The sequence below is a fragment of the Amblyomma maculatum genome, chromosome 5, assembly GCF_055883805.1.
Source record: "Amblyomma maculatum isolate TAMU_Amacu chromosome 5, ASM5588380v1, whole genome shotgun sequence".
Classification (NCBI taxonomy): Eukaryota; Metazoa; Arthropoda; class Arachnida; order Ixodida; family Ixodidae; genus Amblyomma; species Amblyomma maculatum.
Window position 1 is genome coordinate 157096851 of NC_139348.1, and position 20676 is coordinate 157117526.

Here is a 20676-nt window from a genome sequence, read left to right on the forward strand (position 1 = left end):
TAGAGGATGCTTTTCTTCCTCTTCTTCTACTTTTTCTTCTTCTTTGCGGCTTTTCATTCGTGACTGCGGCCACGGACTACGCGGTGGGCCAAAACCTGGCGTAGTATTGCTTTCGCAATAAAAATCATGCATCAGTATTCGAACGCCTACCCCCGACCACCATGCGAGCGCGTTAAATTAACGACTACGCCAAGCCAGGAACTTGAGAAACACATCTTAGTCCTTCACTAACGTTCCCGCCGCCTCTATGGCAACGCAGGGCTGCGGCGACGACGCCTTCACTCCGGTCTTCAGAAGTCAGTAGGGTGCCTGATGATGATGATGATGATGATGATGATGATGATTTATTGACTCTACCCTTCGTATCGGGCGGGCACCATGTTGGCGCCGCAGTCGTAAAAGGCAGTGTGGCGCGCGCCATCTGCCGCCAGCTAGGAAGACCAAGGGCCACAGTGAGTGCGTGTTATCCGTCACCGCCGAGTGGAGCAACTCGCCGCGAATGTGGAAGAAGCCGCTGTCCTGCACTGTGTGATCGGCGAGGTTGTTGTCAATCAATACTACAGTTGAACCCGCCTGAAAGGCTTTCGACTTGTCGCTCTTAAGTTGTCTTAAGCGCCTCAGGAATTTTGAAATGTCCTATGATGCAAACCACACGCTTAGTTAAGACTGGGTATGCGACAACGTAAACTCGGGGACAAAAGTATCTGGACCTTGGAAACTGCCACCAAAGCGCATATCTATTGTGTCAGCCAGTAGTCTCTGATCAAACTTGTATCAATGTGAAAGTTGGACTTCAGTTCTTTCACGTGTGCTATAGAAATAAGGTTACATCGTTTACATTTGGCTTCTAGCCCTAATTTGTCAGACCTGCGGTCCAGACACTTTTATACCCGATAGCATGTTGACAAAGCTCTTTTTTGTTTTTGTTTTTAAGTTTTTAAGTGTACCACCCCAGCAGCAAACAATCGTCGACCCTGCTAAGGTTAATATATCAAAATTAAAGCAAGTGGTACGTAGCTAGCGAGACAGACGAAGCTCGGATGTACAAATTTGAGGTTCTTTACCAAAGTTAGCGTAACTGCTGCTGCGTGATCAATATATGCAACCGCACTTTATTTGATTTATCACAGAGTTCGCTGCAATACAAGGTGAGAATGACGATAGGAAGCAGTGCCACTCAGTTAATTGCGTTCAACGTGGACCAGCAAACAAAAGGCACACCTTAGTCTGAATGAAAATGAAGTATAAAATTACATATCACTACAGGGCTCACGTAACAATTAACTCAACAGTAGTAACTAAATCAAATCTGTGTTTCGTCGCAGATTTCACTCGAGGTCGCGCCGCGTCCCTTCGGCGATGGCCGCGATCTGGGGCGACATACGGGGGCTATCTCCTGGACAGGTCCCGGCGAAGTCGTCCAGGTGTGCGTCAAATACCGCCACGGAAGCGTCTCCCATGTCGTCAGCGTACGCTTGGTGCATCCGCTCGCGTAGCTGCTTGGGCCCGGCATAAGTGGCAACCTGGGGACGGTGTATGTGAGAATAGTTCTCATTGGCCGAAAACAACTCGGCCAACGGGTGTTCCAAATCGGGGGCAATATTTTGTAGTCCTTTATTTCACTTACACTTCACTGCTGGTGACGTAAATCGTGGGGACGCGATGGAGGTGGGTAAGATAATGACCACCTCAAGCGCTGAAGGTCTGGAAACGGCGCCGTCGTTAACCAGTTAGCAAGTCTAATACATCCGTTATCTTATCTGGCCCAGCTGCATCGACCTACCTCAATGTGTCGTATTGTTAACACAAGCAAAACTTTTCTATTGCGTGATTATTGGCACCCTGCATATCTAAACCCGGTGCGACATGCGCGCTACTCGCGGCGGCAAGTGCGTCCATGTCAGCCCATAAGAACATCCGGACGCGCTGCTTGGTTGTAGGCTGCTGCAAATCATACATGAATTTGCCTGCTGGAACAAAATTTTACCGCTTCCCAGCACGGAATTAGCAGACGAGAACGAGCGCTGGATTCTGCTCTTTCGTAGCAAAAAGTAAGCTTGAGCTCCGTTTTTTTTTTTTTTTTTTTTTTACCCACATTATGCTGTAGAAGTAGGCCCTTGTTGAAGTCTTGAGTTGAGTTGAAAGTCCTTTATTAAATAGGAAGGCTCATGACCATGGGTGGGGGTAACGGGGAGCCAGCAGAATCTTCAGTGTTTGCACAGGTCGTCATTCAAATCACATTGCTCTGACCAAGCGACTAAGGGAGCCATACTTGGTGAATATCGTTTGTGTGGTAGCGTCAGTTCAGGCGGTAGGGTTCGAACTCGAAGCGTCATGCGCAAAAGAAACATTTGTTAGAATCTGTCTTGATGCCTCATATAACGTTGGATAAATGCGCCGTATCTTCGTTCATGGCGTGCGCGTAGCAGAGTATACAGCTTATTTGTTTTTATGCTTGCCTCTGCACTGAAGATGACGCGGATTAGGTGCCTTCGGCAAAGTGCAAGATTTGCAGCAGCCATTTCGTGGGAAATGTAAAATCGAAAGAAGGGCATCCGTCATACGTTCCAAGTATTTTTCCTTAGCCTACAAACGAGCAAGTGCCAGTGGTTCTTCCGGACGCCATCGCAGGCATCACTGCAGGGATGTAGGGTAATCCGAGCCAGTTGTATACGGTACATTGCATAAAGCTGGCAACGAAACAGTCAGCGTGCTAACAGCCAGCATATAAATATGTTTCTTACTTTTAATTTGATGACTTTTGATGGCACACTGATGCTTGTCTACACAACGCGCCGGGCTTTTACTTCACTAATCACACGATATATTATCTCTTTTACGTAGTGCACATAGCCTGCTTCAAAAAGCTTCGGTGCTTTACTGATGCTTGCGCCTCGAAATCATTATTTCAGCCCTATTAATAGCTCCAAATATCGCCTCGGAAGGAGCCTTTCTGATAGGACGAGGAACCGGTCGCGACGGGCGCTGGACGCGGCTTTCACGGTGGCGGCGCCTAGCGGGTGCAGGGTGCTTATAGCGGCGGTTAAACTGATCAGGCGTGTCGAATGAAACATTGGTACTACGCAGCGTTACTAAGTGGTAACCTCTAGATACACGTCAACTTTTGCGCTTAGTGCCATTAAGATAGCCAGGTACCCACGTGATACAATTTGGCAGCATCCGCCGAATTGACGACCTGCATGATGGCCATGACGCACTCCATGTCGTCAGGGTTCACGAACACCGGCGCAACGTTACAGACGCTCTCGAAGCTCGTCTTGTTGGGACGCAGCACAAGGCCGGAGGGAGGAGGCGCCGGAAGAATCGTTGATCCTAGCGCCACGGTGGTGGTGACGAAGGTGTCGGCGCCGACCTGTTAGAGGAAGAAGGAGAGAACGCTGTAATACATGCAGAAGCGCATAGACGGAAAGCGATATACATGTTCAGATTTGCCATGGTTTGCGCTCCATGCATGCGAGTCATGTTGCTATATTATGACAATGGTAAATTAGTTCAGTTCACTCGTTCAGTCGTGTCCGACTATTCGTGACCCTATGGACCATGTCACGCCACGCTTTCCGGTCTCTCACTATCTTCCTAACATCACATAACTTCATCTGCAGTGCCTCGAGAATGCCATCTAACCATCGCGTTCGCTGCCTACCCCTTCTCCGGCGACCCTCAACCTTTCCCATCATCAAATCTTTCTCCAGCGACTCCTCTCTTCATATCAGATGACCAAAGTAGCTGAGCTTTAACTTTAGAATTTGACCCTCCAATGAGCAGTCAGGGTTTATGGTCGACATTATCGACTGATTTGATCTTCTGGCAGTCCAAGGAACTCTCAAGAGTCTTCGCCAGCACCACAATTCAAACGCGTCAATTTTTCGGCGGTCAGCCTTTTTCACAGTCCAACTCTCGCATCCATACATCACAACTGGAAAGACCATAGCACGAGTTATACGGATCTTGGTTGGCAGACTTACGTAGCATCAAATCAAATTGATTTAATATAAGACGCGACACATGCCTGTGCACAAGCTCGCCACTTTACCCACCGCGTTGAATCTGCGATCAGGGCGGTCGACTCTGGATACCAATGATCCGGGTTCTATTGCAGCCCCGGCGGCCGACTCTGGATACCAATGATCCGGGTTCTATTGCAGCCCCGGCGGCCGCGTTTCGCTGGAGGCTAAACGCAAGGTATACCCGTCTACTGCACCATGTCATTGTACCGCATTTCAGTGCACTCCATGTCACTGCACCAAAGTGGTCGGAATTTCGGAAGGCCTCTAGTGCGGCATCTCTCAGGCTGAGTCCTTTCAGAATGGTAACCTAATAAACCAAAAATCTGAACTCATCACTATTTGGCTGATCTACATTTAGTCCGTTGATTCGGCCCACATGAATTACAAAGAGTGGAAGTTACTGCTCCCTGTGCCTTATACATGAAGCAATCTTCTTTGTCTAAGTGTGGTGTGAAACTCCCCATGGCGTCCATGTAAAAAAAAAAAAATGGGACCCTGCCTGGTCCTCGATTTGGGAGGTTATCGACCTGCGGGGTTCCCATTAGCCAGCGCTGCCCAAAACATAAATACAGTGAAAAAAGGTTGCAGGGCGCTGCCGATAGCTGCCAGTATAGCTCTATACTTGGTGCCACCATCTACGGACGTCCGAAAAGCGATTCCTGTTAGTGGCTGGGTTTGCATTCAGAGTTCCGTTGACGAAGCGGCTGAACAATTGTAACACTAACGGCACAGCTCACCGGCCTGTACAGAACTTTCGCAAACGCGACACATATGTATACACGTTGCCTTACTCCTTCCTCCTGAACACATTCGCATCTGGCCAAGATTCGCGTCGTATGAGACAGCGTACGAAAAATATAAACATTCACAAATTCTTACAAAGACGGGAGGCAGAACACAGCGTTCTCCGTTGTTCTTGTTTGTATCGCCACCGCACTGGATGCCAAAAACTTCCGTGCCGAGGTCAAAGTCTCCCCACAGATGGAAGCAGCGCCTGTTGGATCTTGGGCGTATGACTTACATCGCATATAAAACTGGACTAAATCGCTTGATTTGAACTCCCACTTATTGAAAGACTGCATACATGCAATTTTATAGCGGCCACCTCGGTGTCTAAAAGGTGACTTTGCCAGTACTGCATGACCTCCCAGGGTAGCAGGTGGTTCTGACCACGTTTTGTACTACTCCCAACACCAACCAGATTTCAGCATGCTGTTGATTCTGCAAAGTAATATGAAGTAAAAACCTGCAAGTCCAGAGCGTTCAACATGGGACCTATTATGCTTCGAAACAGGGCGTCGCCATACGCTCACTACACTACTATTCCAAGCGCTACAAATGCCTTCCGGGAGCCGTCTTACAAATCTCTGGGTTCCTTTTTGTGTCTGCTGAAGACCCAATGAATAGGCAAAATCAAAGCTTTCAGGATGGTCGTCTACCGGTCTTTATATGGGGCCCTATGTGTAGTTCAAGACCTACGGGCTTCAGCTTCACATACCAGAGCGCGATCAACTAGCTATTTATGGCCGGCGGGCTGAGCGGTGTAAGTGGGATGAGGGTGCTGCAGCATTCCCACAGGTAGTGAATAACTGTAGATTCGGGCACGTCAAAGGTGTTGGACTGAAGGCGGGGGGCAACAGCATGCGATGCGTTAGGGTGAAAAGTAGCAACCTGTCTGTAATGGTCGCCATATGGCGTTGGATAGAGGAGACAAGGTACTGTGGTTGCCTGCAACCTCACGCAGCTGTGTTCGTGAAATGTAGTGATTTGATGACTTATGCAGAAAGGAGGAATGTGACCTCTTGCGTGGAGCTGGGTGCCTGACCTTTCGAGGCCTGGGAGGAGAGTTCGGCTTAAAAGCGGGGACCGAGGCATGCAAAGGGATCCTCGCTGGAGTAACCCTTCTGTCGAGTGAGGCGGCTGCGGCAAAAATATAAGGGTGGCCGGTGACGCTGCGCCCATTACAGGTTATGACGATATGCGGCTCGAGAATCGGTGCAATTTTGTGTGATAACCTCGTCAATAGTGAGTCGGCACAGCGCTTAGTGCCATGGCGGCTCCTTCCGCTTGTGCAGTGTATTTAGTGCGGATAGTGGCGGCGGTCAGCTCCCTCTGTGGAGTATTCGTAGGCTGCAACTGTCGAAAAAAATCCTACTTTAGTATTCGTTTTCGGGTCGACGTAAAAGATTTCAGGACGGGTGCTGTATCTTTTGGCGTAATAGGTCGCTCGATCCTGCCGCGTAAACTGATGGAGGACAACACCCATATATTGCGTGATATGTGATCCTCCGCGAGCGGATGAATCATGAAAGGTGTAGGGCCTGCGTTGAGACTGTAACACAACGGATGTGGTGCGTCAGGTTCAACGAGCATTTAGCGACGTCTTCTGCGAAACCGCATCCCCCCTCCCCTCCCCCCTCCCTCCCAAAAGACAGTAAAAGAAGTTTTGCTGTTCCAAAGGTTTAAACATTCTGGTACATGTGCAGCAGATTATCGAGATGAGAGGTTTGGTTTGGTTTCTGGGGTTTAACGTCCCAAGGCGACTCAGGCTATGAGAGATGCCATAGTGGAGGCTTCCTTAAATTTCGATCACCTGGAGTTCTTTAACGTGCACTGACATCGCACAGCCCATTGGCGCCTAGCATTTCGCCTCCACTGAAAAGCGGCCGCCGCGGTCGGGATTAGACCCCGCATCCTTCGGCACAGCAGTATAGAGCTTCCTGATCACTGCCCCACCACGGTGGAGCTATCGAGAGAAGATTGTATAAAACGATACTTCGCTTTCACGCAGTTTGCGATTTGCACGCCAATCTTCTCCTCACCGACATGCTATAGGCGAACTTTCTCCGGTAGGCCACGCTGTACGAGTCTCGTATCTCCTTGAAGGCCAGCGCCGCGTACAGCCTTCCGCCGCTGCAGTCGACGAAGCCTCGGGGACGCAGCTTGTGCGTGGCCACGATCACGTGGGAAACGCTCTCTAGTAGAGGCTCGAGGTCGTACAGCGCAGCATAGCGCGGCAGCGGTGGTACCGTGAGCATCACCTTCACCCGGTCGGAGCTGAGGCTTTCGGCCAGCACGTGAAAGAGCTGCGGGTGCTTCAGAACGTCGCAGCGGTCACCTGGGTGGTTCCAGTCGAGGTTCACTCCCTGTGTCACAATGGCAGGTGTGGAGCTTGAGCGAAATAGTGGTATATGAAGTACCAAGTAGAGACAAAGATCAAATTTGTCCTCACAAAACACTGATGATTATTTGCAGACATGTACGACCAGCCAGCGCAGTGCTAGAGCCCCGGGCTCTATGCCGCTCCCTTGCTCTGTTGTTGCCTCTAACTAGTTGCCGGCAATCAATGTGCTCGACTAAAAGCGCGCCTTCCAGCAGCTCAAGCCGCCGTTTGTTATTGCGCGTTGAAGAGAGAGAGAGAGAGAAAAAAAAGCATTGTATAAACGAGACGGAGAGTATAGGGATATATAGTTGAGTTCTCGGGAGAGCCTCAGACAAGGTCTGAAGAAAAGAGCCTCAATTTCGTTACTAGCGCTCCTTCTACAATACTTGTATTTCATCGGCAAAAGGCAAAAGCAAATCGTTTTTCTAAAGTTATATATATAGACTATAGTTAGCGGACAAGTACTTTTCCCACGGTATTTGCTGAATTCATGCTCTGGCGCACAGGAAGGTAAGATAAATCCCACGCACAAATCAGGAAACAATTATTATCCACAAGATTAGACCCACTGAACTACAGTAACCTGCAAAATTTTATAAAATGTCATATCTTGCGCAATGCAGCTTTCAATGAGTCGAATTCATTTTTTTTTAATAATTAGCGGCACACCCTCCAAAAACGCATACCCTCCAAATTAGCGGCGCATATCTCCAAAACGGAGTCACTGCTCTGGGGCTTGTCATTAACTTTGATCCAAACTTTCATGGCTAGAATGAAGACTTTCTCTTTCAGGCTATAAGAGAGGCTATATAATAGAAGTCTACGGAAACTTCAACCACCTAGAGTTTTTTAACCTGTACTAACATCGCACAGCGCACGGACTACACTCCGTTTCGCCTCCATCGAAACGCCGCGTAATCGTATATCTAGTTCGTAACAGCCAAGGATAGCAATTCGACGTCATGCAGCGTAACATCAAGCATCCTCAAAGATCAGCAATAGGATGCATGCGTTTCATAACCTACATCGCCGATTTACCAGAGAAAATATCGTCATCGACTGTATATTCGTGCCTCGTTAATATGGACGCTTTGGTTTCCGACCATAACTGTCCATAAAGCGAGCCATACATAATAACGAGTCATAAATAAAAACGAAAAGTATTTTATTGAGAAAACAACTGTAATTAATAACTGTTTTTGTAATTAAACCTGTAATTAAAAACAGCCCCTTCTCAATGAGTCCGTCGACCCAAAATGTCATGTCTGTTCTTAAACCTTGTCAGCCATCCTCTTGAGTAGCTGAAGTCATTAATGCTTACACAGAGCGTAGAATAATTTTTCTCAGTAAACATCACCCTGTTTTATTGAATACAGCATTTCGTAAGTCATCGTAGCTAAAACCTATCAGGACAGAGGAGAAGGAACGGTATGTACCCATTATTGTTGCCGAGGCAGCGAGCCTTCTGTTGAAGCATTTCGTCGCTCACGACAGCACCATTCGCGCGCACATTCCCGAACCACATTAACAAGGCTGACACCATTTCTTCGAATTGTGCTGGGCGCTGTCGGACTGTGGCTGACGCTGCGGTGCCGATGTTGAGCCATTTATCGGAGTCTTGCAGTATCGATGCTACCGTCGACCTGGCGAGGCCGAAGCCTAGCTTAACTTGGGCCCAGTCCCTCACGGCTTGAATTGACTGAGATGGCTTTTGCCGCTTGTATTCACAGATTTCCCGCTTCGTGCCTACATTCAGCTTCGTTCTTTTGCGTTCAACTCCCGCCGCCAAAAGTCATACTAAAGTTGAGGGTTACAGGCTCCTGATTCTTTGCACTCTTTTTGCCTAGTTAACCTTCCTGCCTTTACCTTTTTTTGATTCTCTCTTTTTTGCCTTGTACTGTTTCTGTAAGGAAGCGAGGGAGTCAAGTTGGCAGGCTGCTAGGCAGAGGGCTATCGAACAGCCCTTTCCTGCGCCGTTTGTATATGTGCGCCTACGAAACACACTGCAAGCTGAACTACAGTTTAGAATGACGGCTAGCCGACTACGAAGAGCTCAAACATTGTCAAGGCCGCATCGTTGACCTAAACCGAAGCCGACATGCGGACCGCATGGGGTGCAAAATATGGCAGTTCGACAGCTCAACAGTGACAAAAACCAGGAGCAGGAACAGGAAGGGCGTCCAGGACGGGACGCCTGGTCCCGGTTGCGTGCTCATGGCCTTTCTTTTGGCGCTCTACTTCGTGAGTGTGTCTTAACTCTGACCGAAAAACGTTAACGGCCTCATGGAACACACTTTGGGATCTGAGAAAGAAAAACTTCAGTTCTCGTCCCCACTTTTGGCGCTTGTCTTTCTTCCTATTATTTCTTTCTTACGCTTTTACCGGCCTCTCTGTTCACGTTATGCAGAATTTATTACGACCACATGTTACTGTTTTCCCTACTGCGGCCTCTCGTTGCGGCGCTGCCGCTACACCCAGAAATCTCCTGATTCCCTCCTTTCGGGGTCGTTAGCTGACGCTCGGTTTGCTGTGTACGTTCCTTCCCGCTCTTGCATTCCCCCCCCCCCCCCCCCCCCTTCCTTAAAACGATGACACGCCCACTTTGGTTCTTTCCAACCCCACAGGACTCGTTCAGGCATCCGGCCGTATCGGCGGTCGCGTAGGTTCGCGGCCTGCGCGCCTTTCTTTAACTTGCGTTCGGACTCCCCTGCTTTTTTCGAACGATGCCCATATTAACCAGAGCCCAAGTGGGCTGAGCCCAAGTGGGCTGTGTGCATTCTTCCCCTGTCCATTGTCCAGACAGCGAGTTTCTACATTAACGAGGCATAAATACATTGAATAAGTTTTGTCCCCAGAAGAACTGTCCATAATTCGGTCGTCCATATTAACGGGGGTCATATTAACGAGGCACGACTAATTACCTTTAACCTGGAGATCACCTTAACCTTCTGTCTGAAATAGATAATTATTCTTGGTACCAGACAAGGAATATAAAACTAAATCGTAAAAACTTTGAGAGCACTGCAGAGAATGCAATTGAGAAATACGAAGGCATCGACGTTAGTGTCTCCTGGACTTTGGGAACTCCTTGTCGACTTTGGACATCAACTTATAGTGCTCCCTTCATTAATGCACGCTAGTCGGTCGTATGTGTGATGTCATCAGATGTATGCACGACATCACGGAAAATGACATCGCACACCACCACCGTTTAACTTAGTTAATTACAGTAATTATTTAACACCTTATTGATGCATTTTATTAACCGATTGATTGATAAACTCATTAATTACCAGCATCTTTAATAGCCTGGTGCGCTTTTGGAAATAAATCCCAAAACAAAACCATAATTAATTACCAATAACTACTTATAATCATGGACATCAATTATGTTAAATAATAACAATTGATTGATGTCACTAATTACATAATTGATCGTGCGCTGGGACGAATGACCACGATCTGTATAGATTAATCACTGCCTTTATATACTTCACCACATTCCTCTTCGGATCTTGACCAGCGACGTCACCAACTCCAACATCCAACATCCGGCGACATAATTTGTGGACGCTTCTCGTGCCGACATTGCCTTAAAGGTTTTAGCTTCAATAATGCAACACAGAGCTTTACGTGCGACAGTCCACTACATACTCGTTAAGAGATGCCCGACTAACCAAAATTTCAACTAAGAAATACATTGGCAAGTACGGTTCTGATCACCTTTTTTATAGAACAAGCAATAACGGCATAACACTTAGCGCCATGTCATCACACGCAATAAGTTATCTATTGCTCGTACAAATGTTAAGTAGGTGCTTATTAAAACCCTGGTATACTAAAACTGAAGTAAGCGGCGAAAATCTGGGAATGAACACCTCACACGCTCATATTTAAGCATTTGCTCTCTTAATTTGTTCTGCACGTTTAGTATTATATCAGCGAAATGCGAATGTATGCACAATGAAGTCTTACACCGATTTGCCAACTCTATATTTCCTCCGAAAAATACCCCACTTGGGCTGATTTAATATAAGCGACGTTTTAACTACACTCTTAGTGCCTCACTTTTCCAGTCACTGCGTACTTTTCATCCCGCGGGGACCATAGGTTCAACGTTGCCGTGCAGCCTGCTACTTGACTAACCTTCAATTAGTTGCTCAAAGAATAACTGAGAATAGGACCACATTCCCGTCTCTGTAACCACTATTACTGACGCCAGTGCCTTTAAAGCAACCATCGGTAATATCATATAAATTCACTGTACAGGTAATACTACTGGCAGTTTTGTATAATGTATTAAATATTACTCTTATTTTCTATATTGTAGATGTTTTAACCGATTCAAGGCTGAGGCTGCTGACCTGGAGAAAAAGAACAGGTCTTTACTTTAAGCTATGCGCTGTCCGGTGTAGGTAGCTTCTCGATTCCGGTATCACTAAAGCGAAAACCGAAGCTTAGCCTTTGTATCTTGAATCACATCACAGCAATGCTCAGAGGTCTGGGAAACCTTCGAAAACAAAGGCACATCAGCTTTTAAGTACTCCTAGTTTGTTGGTCTTCGCTCAGCGAAGAAGATCTACATGGTCGGAGTTCCGCACTTGCCGTCCGGGAATACGCCTTATTCTGCCTGCAATACACTGCAGAAAGCGTGCATCCAGGCCAACGATACGTACAGCTGGACGACCACAAGCTACAGATTATAATCGGCCAGAAGTTGATCACATGATCTTATGGTAGCGTTGTGAGGGAAATGTTTGTTTAGATAGTGTACCCCCAACATCCAGAGGCTACAGACGCCTTAAACACAACTCAGCCAACTTGGCTGCGTTGTGTTCCCCATAAAGTTAACGGGTTTGTCTTAAACGGGCTTCTCGTGGACCTATACTTACGTCGTATTTGGGCCTCTCCGACAACGCAGTTTCGTTCACGATCCCATCAACCGTTGCCTTCCGCCAGGCTGGGTCCCGAAGCATGCGGACGAATTCAGCGCTGTCACTGCGGCGACCACCGAAGGTGACGTAGAGAGGGATCCGTCGGCCCCGGTGGTGCAGTCGGCCGTTGAGTCTCGAGGCCGATATGTTCTCGAAGAACTCTGCATCTAAGGGCCTGCGGAAGCCGGCGGACCCGATATTGTCCACGGTCGCGTGGAATCGACCGAATGACAGGCTGTAGAAGATAATAGTTGAACAGAAGGAGGTTGGGACCTGAAGTGGCGTGTACGGTCTCTTCGGGTGGAGGTACCTGCATTGAACGTTTCAGCACTCTGATAAAATGCCCTTTAATGCATGCAAGTTCAGCCTATAGACTATAGTATCAGTGCTTTGCTTCCTGTGCTGTGAGTTCTACACGAATGACGACAAGCTGTTGATGCATCATCGTTGATTTTGCCGAGCTGAGTTGCTCATCGACAGGGGTGATGATCTCGTTACCCAACATAACCGGGTTTCATGCAGAGATTATTTCACAGAGACAACTATGGCATGATGGCGGCAGCTAAAGCTGTCAAACATGTTCCGTGTGGGGGCGTAACTAGCCCGCAATTTTCACTTACTTGAGGGTGTCTGCGACACATAGAAAAAAACCCACAAGTGTTTTTTGTACTACGCCATTAAAGATTTCACTTACCAGCAGATGACTTATCGCAAGATTTAATGAACTTCAGAGAAGCAGTACACTTTGCTCACTCGTTATCGAAGACGCAGAACACTGGCCGAAACTGCGGCTTCAGATCGGTGTCGGGTTTGTAAGGCACGCGGTAGGGGCCGCCGTCGACCAAGGCGGAGTCATTCTCCAGGTGCTTGGGCGCGGTGGAATTGCAGGTATTGGCGATGTCGGCGTCTTCTATATACACTTCCTGTGGAAGGATAGCAGGCCGGAGTAAAATGCAAGCGCAGACAGCACGAAGTAGATTATGATTAAAAAAAAAACAATATTTTCCGTCACTTGTTGAAGGTGAACATACACGTTTCTCTGCAGTTCGCGTTTCGACGAAGCAGCACCGAAGACGCGGAAGAAAGAAAAAGGGAGGCGACTGGAGCGCTGCATATTTTTTCATTGCGGTCGCACTGATAGCTTCGTCGAAAAAAAAATGAATATGTCGTAAACTTCCTGAGTCTGCCATCTGTCATAAGTACACTGATTGGTCGATGCGTGCGTGACCTCATGAGACCGCATCACATGGCCGCCACGTGGCATGGCCGAACGTGGCGGCGGGTTCGGTGCCAGTTGACAGCTGCGCGTGACTATGTATAGAAGTGTCTCGACAGGTTTGGTTTATATCTCAAAGCAACACAGGCTATATGCGATGGGTAGCGTAGTGAAGGCCTCTGCGTAATTTAGATAAGCTAGGTTTTGGTAATGTGCACAGTCACGCACTGTACATGGGCGCGCCTGTGTGCGTGTTGGGAAGCTCCGAGTATCTGGTTGGAATAGAGGCAGAATCCACTTCTCGTGTGTCTGCAATGTCTACAATACTCGCGAATCCCCACAAAAGTAGTGGATGACCGCGGGGAATATGTCTGTGAGAATGGAATATTGGCAGATGCAGTCTCAGCGTGCGCGGTGGGTCGCAAGAGCTTAGCAGGAGAAGCTGGCCGTGCGGATTTTCAGACATTGATGATGTCGCACTATCAACACACAATATAAAAGGAAAAAAGAAAAATTAGACGACTAATTTGGCTGGGAGCTTTATTCTTCGAAATTATGCATTAGTCATTACAATACACAAACGTATTCGCCAACAGCAGATAAATAATTTATAAATTAATTTCTTTCCTTGACGCTGTTTCGGTTTCATGAACCGAGCGATGTAATTCCCGTCTAGTTGATGTGTGGGTTATCGAAAAAATTTGCAATATATTCGCTGTTACTTAGTTTTCTTTCACTTCAAGACTCACTGAGCCAGACTGATTCAAGAGCCTGAATGACAAAAAAAAAAAACAAAAAAAAACCACATAATAGCAATAACAGTACCGTTTTTTATTCCTGTCTCCCGTTAAACAAAATCAAAGTGCACGCCAAAGCCATCGCTCAGTAGATTAGACATAAGTCAAAAGAGCGTTAAGAAAAAAATTCAGTTATAAGTTATTTAGCAGTCATAGTCGCGCACCACTGGTTGACTTCTGTGTACCGTTGTTTAATTCCTCAAGCTGAAGAAGAAAACGCAAAGCAAAAAAAAAAAAAAAAAAAAAGGATAGTCCGTTAATATTTATCCCGTAAGGTTTTGAAACGTTTTGCGACTAAAGATATCAAAGACGTCAAAAAAAAAAGAAAAAAGCACTGCTTTTGTCGTCGTGCTCATTTCTTTCTCATTCTCACTACACGCCGTTTCGTTGAGACATCTGCTATTCAAAGGACTCATTTAACAATCTTCATATATCATTCTGCACTGCGCCTCTATCTCTATCAATGGAGCACGTTATCCTTTTTATCACCAGAGCAGCTTATGCATCCTAATGTTGAACTCGAGCACTACCACTAGCAGTTATTATTTTTTTTTTACAATAGACACTCGTAAGCTCAATGAAAGCAAGGAAATTGCAGTGCCAGCAAAAAGTTTTTTTTTTTTAGCTTTTTGTGCACTTCATTCCTTGCAAAATAATTGGAAGCAGTCCTGCACATCACACAGCGAACAACGTGGTACCAGTTCACTGCGCTGTTTCCTCACTCAGCTCACCTGTCGCTCTGCTATGTTCGTCTGTTTGAGAACTGTTTTCGCCGTGGTCAGTTGACGCGTGCTTGCTAGGTTAATTACACACAAACAGGTGCATTTTCACTTACTGAGCATTGTTCAAGTAGGCTAAGTACCACCATTTCGCTTCTTACACAAACTAGCTTTTTTTATGAAAGAATGAGCCCAGTTAAGCTTTAAAGCTTCTTGTAGAGGTAAAAATGAATCAGGGGCCTCATTTGCAGATATTCTTTTAATATATTATTGCTTCCTTATAAAGGCTATAACCGAGCTTTCGCTGCCAGCGCTGGCAATTGATTATTTAGCTTTCGGTTCTGGCTTCACCAGCACCACCTATTGATAGGGGAAGGTCACAACAACGGAATCGGCAAATAACCTTTATCAAATGCGGCCCTTTATTCCTGATGTGAACAGACCGTTTCTAATCACGTTACCACTACCTGTGTTTACTCTTCTAAAGCTTTAATTTTCTAAAGCATAATTTTCATTGTGCGCTGCTTCCTTCAGGGTTCCTTGTTCTTGCGTCGCCACTCGCCTGCAGATTGACCGTTCTCCTGGCCGAAACGTCGCGGCCTCCGGACGAGGTGTAGCTGTGGGCCGAGCGTGGGGCATCGGGACGCACCCTGCCCCCGACGGGGCCGGAGCCAAGCATGGGTGCGAGAGCGAATGCCAGCGGCACGAGCATCATGACGCCCGCGGCCGAACACAGGCCCCAGGGCTGCCAGAAGCGGCTCCTCCACGGGCTCCGTATGGCCGCCTCGGCTGCCGTATCCTGCTTGTCGTGTCAATAAACGAGGGACAGGAAGGTGTAATGTACAATACAGCTACTAAAGGGAAATTAAAAGGCTTGTTTTCTGCTTTTCTCTCTTGCAGTTTCCTGCTACCTCCTTGAAGTCTTTCTTCTCCCCGCTGTTTGCCAGGGAATATTTTTGTGGTTTGGACTGAACTCGTTATTTGTTGTTCTTGTATTTTTACTTCATTGTTTCACTTCAAGTTATTTGTATACATATATATATATATATATATATATATATATACACAAATAGTCAGGCAGTCTTGAAGCCATAGGTAGCGTAAGAGGGTTCTAGCACAGCGTTCGCCCTCCCTCTTGATCACGTTCTACGTGACGCTGGCGGTAACAAAGGACGTTCCACGTCCGCCGCCTTGGCTGAGGGTGGCGCTGGTGAACACTCTCAAGGTTCGTATACCGACAACATAAATACCCAAGAAAGTAGCAGGGGGGACAGCGGCCGATGTAGCTCAGTTGGAAGAGCGCCGGACGCGTTATTCGGAGGTCGTGGGTTCGGTTCCCACCATCGGCACGTTGTTTTTTCTTCTACTTTGTGTTTAATTATCTTTCCCCTAATAGATTACATTACTAATCTCTGTGATTATCCAAGTAAACATTAAAAAAAAAAAACGACAAAGTACCATCCCCAGCGCTTTCCTTGGCCTCGCCGACTGTTGGCTTCTTTCCTTCATATATATATATATATATATATATATATATATATATATATATATATATATATATATATATATATATATATATATATATATATATATATATTCATTTTTGACGAATGCCTTTAAGCTCGGTGAAGTTTGGGGTTGTTCCCTGTTTTTATAATTTTGTTCGTGTTTATTTGTTTCAGAGGACAAATAAATGGGTAAATGGGGAACATTTGAAATCATAGCCTCTAAAAAGTTTTCAGCTTCAACCATTCTTGAACAAAGTCTCATGAGCGTAAACCGTAGGCTATATAGCTGCTGCCGCTGCCCCACCTTCGATCTTGACTTGTTTACGCGCTTGGTAAGCTTCTCGGCAACGGGCTAGTTAGCCTTCTCGTTATTCGGTCGTCTCTGCAGCCAGCCTGGCACGGATTCATTCATTATCATTCAGTCAATTCTGACGGAATGATAATGTATTACTTAATCATACGGTACGATTAGGCACCGTGTACTTGGGATGGTATCGTATGGTTTGGGGTCGTCTGTATTGTGCGCCGGTACGGTACGGGAGACTGCGGCACGTTATAGGTACTTAACGTCTCGAAACTTCACGATGAAGGAAAAGGAGATGATACGATTACTTCACCTCTGAAAGAAATGAATTCTTCGCAAAACGCATCTTCCTCTGTTAGGCTCCTGAATCGCTATTGCGATCAAGATGTTCAGAGTTCGCACGTGCACTTGCTATTTCTTCTTCCATGCATTTGTGAATTCAACGAACGTGTTTTAAACTTCTGAAGTACATGATGCAACCGTCCTGAATGAACTAGACAACCTTGCACGGTATGCCTTTCTAGCCTTTAGCAGAGTTCACGAAAGCACCTGCAGAGTAGTTTCCTGCCAATTTAGACGATGTATTCGTCCACAGTACAATTCACTTAACGTCTCGAAACTGCACGATGAAGGAAAGTGTTATAGTAAGAATTTCCTGAGGTCCGATTTTTCGGTAGGTCCAGCTTCTCGTAAACACCAACGCTTTTCACAAAAAGATCTAAGGTAATGCAGCGGACAGCAGACCTGTCTTCCAGCAGCGATGACGGGCCACTCTTGTTGAGGCTGGGGTCGCGACTCTGTCCGAGTTACTTGTGCTTCCACAAATCCTGGGTTGAAGTGCTTCCTAGAAACGCTTTCGACTGGTATGGATGGTGGAATGACGATCTACGCGCGCAGATTGAGAAATAAAAAATATGAGTTACATTTCCTGCTTTGACCAGCCAGTGCCGCAGTTCGAGTTGGCCGGTGTGTATTGCAACGAATGAGTTACTCTTGAGCATGATGTGTATTCAAAGCTATAACAGGCCGTGTTTTGATTGATACTTAAAGGAAATGGGACCCCACGTGCCCATAGTAACGCGTAGCTTCGATGCTTATGCAAATTAGCAAATTCGTCTGCAAGAACACTGATACCTTAATTTACTTTAATTTAATGACGTCTTATAAATGCCTCAAGCTTTTTCGAGGCCCAAGACATCTCTAAACTACAATTTCTAAGCGTTATCAGTTTAAAAACAATGCCGCGAAGACGATGCCTCTTCTGACATATACTGCCTCAGGTTTCATAACAAGGCCTAAATTTTCTTGTCCAACAGCGCACAGATTCTGCGTTTCCTGGCTCCAAATGACCTAACAACAAAACGAATGAGTTCTGTGTTAAATAAGGGCCTATATCAAAGTTATATCAGTGGTTAATTTTTACATTGGCAACAGGTGAACATAAGCTTGAGCATCAGTGCTTGAAATATACGACGCTAGAAGCATCCCTCTGTTTTAGTCCCAGAGATTACCGTAATCAAACATAAGATAAGACGATCACCACCAAGAAATATTCAGAGCAAAAACAAGCAGTGACCTCCTGTTTGCACCAAAGGTCACAAAATCTGCCTCGCGTCCTGGGCATCTACCTTTCTAATAAATTTTTTACATTGTCTATCAGGGCTTAAAACGACTTGTAAGAGGTCTAGCTCTAGCACAGTCAGATTTCGGATGCAGGGAGACATAAACGCATAAACGTGCCGAGAGGAAATTCGGAGCTGCGTCCGGTGTACCCTTTCCCTCCGCTCCCCCCTAATGTTGGCGTTCAAGCTTACACTGACCTCCACTGAAAGGTTACAGCCACTAAGAGTAATCTAAGGTGAGCCGTGACACGTTTTTGAGGTTTGAATGTTTTGACGACTGTAGTCTTAATGGCCTCATCAAAGGTCCCCACATCCTACGCATATCTATAATAAGCCATAGTCCCAGTTCGATGCCAAAGGCTGACCTCTAAATGTTAGACCAAGTGCGAATGCATGTTTACCTGTGTCACTATACACGACAGTGGCAGATTCTGTAGTGACATGTGTAATTGCAAAGAGATGATCATTAAAGGCGAAACGTTTCGAGATGACAAAAAGTGAAAACAAAATGCTGACACTGTCTCCACTGGCTGGCTTCGCTGGTAGAATGCGTGCGTGAACAATGCTTATTGGGAGCAGTTTGTAGACGTTTTGCTGCACTGTGAGTCGCTTGGTAACCCGTCCTTTTCGGTATCAGCATCTCGAGATTCATGAGTATAAGGGGAAAATATTTAAAAGCAATTTTATTGAAAATAAATGTGTCTTTCGATCACCGACACAACCCCGCAAAGCTTGAAAGGTACGGAGCCCGACACTTTACCGATTATTCCCGACTAATCTGATTCAGTTGTGCCCAGTGTTACTCTGACTGCAGACAGAGTGACTCCACTCATATACTTATATAAAATTTACAGTAGAGGTTGAACAGAGCTTATGGCCGTCTTGTCTCCTTACGCATAAGTCCCCTTACGCATAGGTCGACAGATGCACTCCACAAAGACCACATCCACTTCAGCTTACGAGTGATTCCTCTGATCCCTTTGTTCAGTATGTCAACCGTAAAGTTTTGGAGGGCATGTAACTGCCTTCAATGTGATGACAATTCGACTCACATCTCCGCCTAGGTAACTCGAAGAGCATTGCTCCAGTTCGCCAGCGTTTGACGTTTCCGGGCCCACAACTAGTTCAGGCTTTGCTCCGGTGTGTCCACCGTCATCGGACGACGTAACTCGCACCACCTTTCGAAAAAGGCAGTGGGTGAAAGCAAGTCACGGGTTGAACTCTAAAAACAGGCTTGGTATTGGTTTATGCAGAAATGCCTAGGCTCAAGCTTCATATCTAATTCATCTTAACAATGTTGCATCTGGCGTGATTTTCGTGTGATCTGCGGATAAATTGGTTCACAGGAAGGGAAAGGCGCAGTAACTGTCACACTTGCTCTGTGGACACCCGAACCGCGCCGTAAAGGAAGGGAGGGAGGTGGGAATGAAAGTGGAAAGAGAGGAAGAGGAGCCGTAGTGGAGGGCTACGGAGTAATTTCGACCACCTGGGGATCTTTAACGTGCGCTGACATCGCACAGCACACGACGCCTCTTCGTTTCGCCTCCATCGAAACGCAGCCGCCGCGGTCGGGTTCGAACCCGGGAACTCCGGCACAGTAGTCGGGCGTCTTACCACTGCACCACCCCGGCGGGGCTGATCTGCGGATGTCACCGCGCGTTCTGTCCTGCCTAAAAGCACTAAACTAGTGAAGGCTATCAAGCGTCCGATACTGGATCACAATGTCTGTATGTGCTATAAAAAGTGAAACTAGATGTTTGTTCAAGACGTTTACTTTCTTGAAGAACACCAAGTTTAGTCAACCGAAGCCTACCGTTAACAGCTGCTGAAACGATTCCCATTGTGCTTTGTGTTTATCGTGATGAATCACATGAAAACCATAATCAACCTACAGAATGTACAGGACAACACAAAAAAAAAAACGGATAAAAAAAAAATATGCGTAATATACCCTAATGTTGAGCAGCTTGTTGTCAGGCGTTGGTTGCCCTACCCGAACCACTACGCGGCGAGTGGCTGCGAGCGCGCTACGGACGAGACTGGAGAAGAAATCCGCGCTGGACCTAGCGGCAGCCTCTACTTCGCTGCGGAAGCGGAACGCCCGCCCGATGTGCTGAGTGCTCAGTGACCTAAGACATTTGCGGGGGGCCTCAAGCAAACTACTATATACTGTACCATAATGTATATATTTCTTTTTATTTTTACCTACCCTTTTCTTCCTCCCTATCGCTCACCTCTTTGATTTCCTCTACCCCTTCCTCGCTATCCCTTTATTTCCGCCGCCCCAGTTCAGGTGCTTCAGATATCAGATAGCAGATACCGGGGCTGGCAAACATCTTTTCCTTCCTTTGTATATACAATAAATAACCACTACAACAACAACGT

General features: G+C 46.6%; 2 protein-coding genes across 2 annotated transcripts; both read right to left on the reverse strand.

Moving 5' to 3' along the window:
- Positions 1-1204: 1204 nt before the first annotated feature.
- On the reverse strand, positions 1205-7102 carry LOC146190075 (uncharacterized). Its single transcript, XM_084603374.1, has 3 exons — positions 6851-7102; positions 3161-3373; positions 1205-1523 (listed from the first exon to the last, which is right to left on the reverse strand). The coding sequence occupies exons 1-3, from the start codon at positions 7064-7066 to the stop codon at positions 1329-1331; spliced, it is 624 nt and encodes a 207-aa protein (XP_084459500.1). The 5' UTR covers positions 7067-7102; the 3' UTR covers positions 1205-1328.
- A 23-nt stretch (positions 7103-7125) lies between these two features.
- Positions 7126-15572, reverse strand: LOC146190076 (uncharacterized). The gene is made up of 4 exons (XM_084605410.1): positions 15420-15572; positions 12879-13048; positions 12084-12435; positions 7126-7146 (listed from the first exon to the last, which is right to left on the reverse strand). Exons 1-4 carry the CDS (start codon positions 15570-15572, stop codon positions 7126-7128), a joined length of 696 nt encoding a protein of 231 aa, XP_084461536.1.
- Between the last annotated feature and the right edge of the window lie 5104 nt (positions 15573-20676).